General features: G+C 50.3%; 1 protein-coding gene across 1 annotated transcript; it reads left to right on the top strand.

Annotated features, from left to right (window-relative positions):
• Nucleotides 1–3,664: 3,664 nt before the first annotated feature.
• On the top strand, nucleotides 3,665–6,695 carry LOC118675908 (double-stranded RNA-binding protein Staufen homolog 1-like). Its single transcript, XM_036348840.1, has one exon. It carries the CDS (start codon nucleotides 3,852–3,854, stop codon nucleotides 5,340–5,342), a length of 1,491 nt encoding a protein of 496 aa, XP_036204733.1. The 5' UTR covers nucleotides 3,665–3,851; the 3' UTR covers nucleotides 5,343–6,695.
• Nucleotides 6,696–7,149: the final 454 nt, after the last annotated feature.

Genomic DNA, 7,149 nt, shown 5'->3' with positions numbered 1-7,149 from the left:
GAATAAATTTCACCTGTTTTAAGCCTCTGAGTTTGTGGTCATTTGTTACAGCAGCCACAGGAGGCTAACGCCTCCGCGGCCTCCAGGCTCACTCACCAGGCTATTGAGGGGCTCAGGCCCTCATGGCTGGGGGGCAGACATCAGTTCCTTATCATCAGGCCATGGACTGGGACTTGGCCACAATGCTGCAGCCGAAATGAAAGGCCTATAGAATTACCCAGATGGCATTTTGTAAATGAATTTTATTTAATTTTCCTTAAAGCTGCCCAAGTGATTGTGATGACTGGCAAGTGCGGCAATGGCTCTTCAATGCAAAAGAAGTGGGCTCTATGATGGTACCGGGCACACAGCAGACACGGTCGGAATCTTTTTTGGAGCAATGCGCGATGGCTGGCAGGTAACAGGGGGAACAGGCCCGCATGGATGTGTGAAAAGGACTGTGAAGATCAATAAACAGAAACCCCTGCGAAGCGCCAGGTTAATGCCAGAGGAGCAGCTGGCCCTGTCTCCTGGCTGCAAAGCCGGGTCTGCAATTGGACCAGATGAATAGCAGCAGCCTTGCAGGCGCCAGCCTTCTCGCACTTGAATTGCAAACGAAACACCCGACGATCCTCATGAGGATCCCCTTAAAATGAGGATCGATTCTATGTTGGGGGCGCGGGGGCAGGCCCTGAAGCCAATACTGCTGGTTCGAGAAGCTCTGGGCTAGGTCGCAAACACGGAGGAGAAAAACGAAACGGGGCAAATGACAACTGACCCCGGACTGGTGCTCCGGGCAGGACAGAGGGGGCTCTGGGCGCGGCGCGCTGCTCTGCCGGTAGCCGGAGGCCTCCGACGTGGGAGCGTTGCTCCGGCAATTAAGGGCTGCCCTGCAGTCCGCATCCCCTCTCCGCGCGGAACCACCGGTTCGGCAGAACCGCGTCCAGGCTCCTCCTGAAGCCTGAGCCACAGCGGGAGCAGACCGCTTCCCCCGGGACCGGCCCCTCCTCCGGGCCCCGCCCCACTCCCTACACCACCCCTCCCAGGCACCAACCCGCCCCCGCCTCCCCGCGCCAGGATTTGGGAATCCAAGGAAGAGAGAGGAAACTGAAACAGAATCCGAGATAATTAGGTAACCCTAGGGGGTGGAGGAGGGGCGTGGGGGGGGGCATGGGGGGGTTTGGAGGAGGGGCGTGGGGGGGCATGGGGGGGTGTGGAGGAGGGGCCGGGAGGAGACTATGAAGGAAACCAAGAGGCTTAGGGAAACCCCTTCTGCAGGACCAGAGGCAGTCCTCTCATTCATTCATTCATTCTAGACATTGACGCAATCCCTATGCCAGGAACTACACTGGATCCCAAGTGCCACAGCCTGGTGGCAGGATGGACGGTCAGAGTCACAGAGGCCAAGGCTGTGTGATGTGGCCTTGCTTCCTGGGTTGGGGATGGGGAGGGAGCATGGGCCCCCGTGGAGAAGGGCGGAGAGCGGCTGCATCTGCAAAGGGGCCAGTGTGCAGGCTGTGGCCAGAGAGGGGCCTAGCGCCGGGGCCATGTCACCCAGGCCTCCTCACAGGCCCGCTGTCCCACAGCAGGGCTGCTTCACAGGGGGCTGAAACCACGGGGAGCCGCTGCACCACTGTTCTGCTTGCAGGGAATCAAGTTTCCTTCTTCACCACACGAACTGGGAACTTCCTGTTGGCATTGAGTGGGCACCAACAGTCATTGGTTGACACCTATTCCTGTATTATTACTGAATCACACCCAACATCATGTAATGGGCATGTCAGAAACAATGAGGTACCAAAGGCCTGGGAGGCTCTGGGGAGGGGCAGAGGCACCAGATTTTAGGAGGCGTTTGCACCTACGGAGAGTGAGTGGCTTCTTAAATGTGGTACCTCGGGCACCTCACTCCCTTCTCCTAGCCCTGACTCTGGGCTGGCTGTGGCTCCTTCTGAACTCACCCCCTAACGCAGTGGTTCTCAACCTTCCTCATGCCGCGGCCCTTTAATACAGTTCCTCATGTTGTGGTGACCCCCAACCATAAAATTATTTTCGTGGCTACTTCATAACTGTAATGTTGCTACTGTTATGAATCGTCATGTAAATATCTGATATGCAGGGTGTATTTTCATTGTTACAAATTGAACATAAAGCATAGTGATTAATCACAAAAACAATATGTAATTATATATGTGTTTTCTGATGGTCTTAGGCGACCCCTGTGAAAGGGTCGTTCGACCCCCAAAGGGGTCGCGGCCCACAGGTTGAGAACCGCTGTCCTAATGGGAGGCATTGGGGAGAGCCCCCTGCAGTTCCTCAGAGTGAAGCCTCTGTCCACGTCTGCCTTGCTCCCGCCTAACCTTGCATTTCAGCAGCACTTTCACCCCTTCAGCAGCCCCAGGGCCTCCTGGTCACAGCCCACCAGGAAATGCTGTCACTCTTTGTCACTAGGAAGCAAGTGAAGGGGTGAAGGGGGCCAATGCGTTGCCACCCTGGTGCTGCTGGCTTTGGGGATATTGCCTGTACGCTGGCTATTAAAAACCAAAATCTCAGAAAGAACCTTTGACCTTCCCCCTTCCTACCTAATCGATTCAGCTGGAAGGCACCTCCCGGAAGGAAAGCTTAGGATGTTCTGTTCACCTCTGTCTGGTGTGAATTAGCTCGGCACCCTGTCCCGTTGTTTCTGGGTTTCCCGGGAAGAATTTGTCGGCCATACGTGTCCTGCTCTCCCTCAACTACCCGTAAGTCCCCCATTTTCACTTCTGAGATCTAAGACGCTATTCCACCCCTTTTCTCCTTTTTTCCAAAATATATATTACCCAATTCTGCCTGGCTGCCTGGAATTTTCATGCTTATGTGAATTCAGCATGCCCATGTATTAGGATTCGATTTTTCTCTTGTTAATCCGTCTTAGCCAAACTAGAACATAAAAGGTGGGAGGAAATGTATTGCTTTTTTCGGCCCCGCAGGTGAGTGGTCTCACAAAGGTTTCTTGTTAATTACTGGGAGGGCAAGTGTTCTCCCAACAAGCCGCCCTGGGTGGCACTGCCCAGACCAGCAATGTCCCCTGCGGAGTAAGGCAGGCCTCAGGCTGCACTGTGGCCTGTTCCCAGTCTCTCTAGGGTGGCCATATTGAATGTGGTTCCAGCCAGGCTTTTCCTGACCCCAACACTTGGAGCTAGGCCTGGTTTTGTGCCTTTGAATGAGGTGGGGGCCCCTCCTAGTCACAGGAGTATTTGGGTGTATATGTGTTTGGGGGTGTGTGTGTTGTTGTCCAGGACTCTGAGCTGAACTAAGGAGAATGGAGGTAGTGGATGCCCTTTGCAAACAGAATGTTTTTCCTCACTCCCAGAGTCCCAAAAAATAAAAAAGGGGGGGCGGGGGGGGGACGGGGGACCCGGACACTCTTGGGTTGGCTTGACCTCAGTCCCTACTTTCCACCCATTTCTGCCCCAGAGAAATCAGACTGCCAGGGAGGCTTGAGGTGGACCCGGAGAAGTGGGGGAGGAGGAAGCTGATGTGGGTCTGCAGGGGTAGGGCGCGATGGGGAAGCTGGCACTGCGGTAAAAATGCTTAAGAAGCCCTGCTGAGACTTCCTGCCGGGCTGCGGGCGCCGGAGCGGCTCCTCAGCGTTTGCGCCGGCGGTGGCCGCGTCAGATTCGGCTCCCCCTTCCTCTCACCACCCCCGGCTCGGCGGCGCCAGCCTCCTCCGCGGCCACTCCGCCTCTTCCCTCCCGCCGTCCCTTCCTTCTCTCCCTCCTTCCTTCCTTCTTCCCCTCCTCGCCGCCGCCGCCCAGGACCGCCGGTCGGGGGGGACAAGCTCCAGGCAGCAGCCAGACAGCATAACCCCTACTGTAGAGCTAAATGCACTGTGCATGAAACTTGGAAAAAAACCAATGTATAAGCCTGTTGACCCTTATTCTCGGATGCAGTCCACCTATAACTACAACATGAGAGGAGGTGCTTATCCCCCAAGGTACTTTTACCCATTTCCAGTACCACCCTTACTTTATCAAGTTGAACTCTCTGTGGGAGGACAGCAATTTAATGGGAAAGGAAAGACAAGACAAGCTGCAAAACACGATGCTGCTGCAAAAGCTTTGAGGATCCTGCAGAATGAGCCCCCGCCTGAGAGACTGGAGGTGAATGGAAGAGAATCAGAGGAAGAAAATCTCAATAAATCTGAAATAAGTCAAGTGTTTGAGATTGCACTTAAACGGAACTTGCCTGTGAATTTTGAGGTCGCCCGGGAGACTGGCCCACCCCACATGAAGAGCTTTGTGACCAAGGTGTCCGTTGGGGAGTTTGTGGGGGAAGGTGAAGGGAAGAGCAAGAAGATTTCAAAGAAAAACGCTGCTATAGCTATTCTTGAGGAGCTGAAGAAGTTACCACCCCTGCCTGTAGTTGAGCGGGTGAAGCCCCGAATCAAAAAGAAAACAAAACCCATAGTCAGGGTACAGAGTGGCCCAGAACATGGCCAGGTGATGAACCCTATTAGCAGACTGGCCCAGATCCAGCAGGCGAAAAAGGAGAAGGAACCGGAGTACATGCTTCTCACAGAGCGAGGCCTCCCGCGCCGCAGGGAGTTTGTGATGCAGATGAAGGTTGGAAACCATACTGCGGAGGGAACAGGCACCAATAAGAAGGTGGCCAAATGCAACGCAGCTGAGAACATGCTGGAGATTCTTGGTTTCAAAGTCCCGCAGGCTCAGCCCACCAAACCAGCCCTCAAATCAGAAGAGAAGACACCGATAAAGAAACCAGGGGATGGAAGAAAAGTAACCTTTTTTGAACCTGTCTCTGGGGATGAAAATGGGACTAGCAATAAAGAGGACGAGTTTAGGATGCCTTATCTTAGTCATCAGCAGCTGCCTGCTGGAATTCTTCCTATGGTGCCCGAGGTTGCCCAGGCCGTAGGAGTCAGTCAAGGACATCACACCAAAGATTTTACCCGGGCAGCTCCGAATCCTGCCAAGGCCACAGTAACTGCCATGATAGCCCGTGAATTGTTATATGGGGGCACCTCGCCCACAGCTGAGACCATTTTAAAGAATAACATCTCTTCAGGCCACGTACCCCATGGACCTCTCACAAGACCCTCTGAGCAGTTGGATTATCTTTCCAGAGTCCAGGGATTCCAGGTTGAATACAAAGACTTCCCCAAAAACAACAAGAATGAGTTTGTATCTCTTATCAATTGCTCCTCTCAGCCACCTCTGATCAGCCACGGTATTGGGAAGGATTTGGAGTCCTGCCATGACATGGCTGCACTGAATATTTTAAAGTTGCTGTCTGAGTTGGACCAACAAAGTACAGAGATGCCAAGAACAGGAAATGGACCAATGTCTGTGTGTGGGAGGTGCTGAATCCCTTCTGGCCATGAACCATTGTAAAATCCCCAACATATACTGAAAATACTGAAACTGCTTTGAAAATTTGGAATTTCTGATACCTCCAGTGGGCCGAGAGACATGATGGGTAAAGAACTGGAGACAGCAGTGGTGACGAAGGCGGGAATGCAAGGAGGTGGCCATGGCTGTGCTCACGTGTGCTATGGTTTGTCCTCACACAGCAGCAGCTGTAGGGGAAGAGAAGATGGGGCCTGCCAAGCAGCCCTGGCTCAATTGGAAACCAGCAGGTCTATGCCCTAGGCACCTCATTGCTTGGTTTTGAGGTGCATTTTTGTTTGTATTTTTTTGCTGTGTGAAAGAAGAAAAAGAAAGCAGAAAGCACGACCCCTTCTCAAACTGGCTCACTCAAACACTTTGGGACAAATCCTGGACACCCACGCCAGAGAGAGGCCTTGGACCAGCTGGCCCAGAGCCGAAAGCACCAGAGAAAAATCAAATGCTTCCTACTCAGCGCAAACTAATCTTTCTAGCGTGCTGGCCATCACCTTCTGTGGTACCTACACCATCACAATCACCACTGCTTTCTTTTCCAAAAGAGATATATATTCTGTGTTTCATTATTTTCTTTCCATTGAAATGACACTATATAAATTTTCATTTGAGTTTCTCAATTGTATCTAGTTACATAGCACAGTTTAGAAACTTTTCTGAGACTGACTTTATCAATAATCTAACTGGCAAAGATTAAATCCATGTGTATATGGTTATACATTTTTATTTTATTGGACTAACCCAGGACCATTTCAGTGATGTAAATTGTCTGCCCTCTGGTTTAGCTGAAACAGTCCTGGATTTCTCAGAAATCTTGATGAAGTCTCCCACAGTTGTATAAATTGGACAGTTTAGGAATTTTAAACTTTAAACAATCATTTGGCTCCTTTGCTATTTCATTTTTAATGCAACAGGACTTAAATGAACTTTGATCTTTGTTTTAAAGGTTATTAAAATTGTGTGTATATACATATGGCTCTTGAGGACACACAGCTTTCACTACACTACAGGATATGATCTCCATGTAGTACATATAAAATTGCAGATTCGTTTTCCTGAGTGCTTTATACTGTTGATTACATCTCCCTGTAGGGCTGAAAAGAATCACCTACCTATGTTTATCTCTAAAACTGTTGCTTTTGATGTTGTTACTGTGCACAGAAATGTGTGCAGTAAGGTCCTGCCCATGGTCCAGATGGAAAGCACGGTAGCTTGCAAGTTAAGTACTGCTTTGATTCATTGTTTACGCTGGAATTTTTCTCCCCATGGAATGTAAGTAAAACTTAGTGTTTGTCACCAATAAATGATAAGACTAAATTTTTTTTTTTGTTAATTTATTCTCAAATGTCACTACTGCTAGTACTCCCAACCTGCCCCCTATCCTTTTTTTTAAGGGAAAAAGAAAACTTTGTAATGCTTGTGATTCCATTTGGGCAAATTCTGAAGATCTGAAATAACTTTATATCAAACCGTTGATCAATAAACAGCTACTAATAAAAAAAAAAAAAAAAAAAAAAAAAAAAAAAAAAGAAGCCCTGCTGATGCTGGAAGGATCCCCGAGACCCTCCAGCAGGAAGACCCCAATTATTGTCAGTGCCTCTGTTCTGAGACCAGGGCTTAAGGGACCCTCTAGGTCAGTGGTTCTCAACCTTGGCTGCACATTAGAATCACCTGGGAATGTTTTTAAAATCCTGATTTCTGGGCCTCATCCTCCAGAAATTCTGTTTCTTTGTTATGGGGTGGGGCCACAACATTAGTAACAAAGAAACAG

Source organism: Myotis myotis, unplaced genomic scaffold (assembly GCF_014108235.1).
Source record: "Myotis myotis isolate mMyoMyo1 unplaced genomic scaffold, mMyoMyo1.p scaffold_m19_p_2, whole genome shotgun sequence".
NCBI classification, from domain to species: Eukaryota; Metazoa; Chordata; class Mammalia; order Chiroptera; family Vespertilionidae; genus Myotis; species Myotis myotis.
This window is presented reverse-complemented; position numbering and strand designations above follow the sequence as displayed.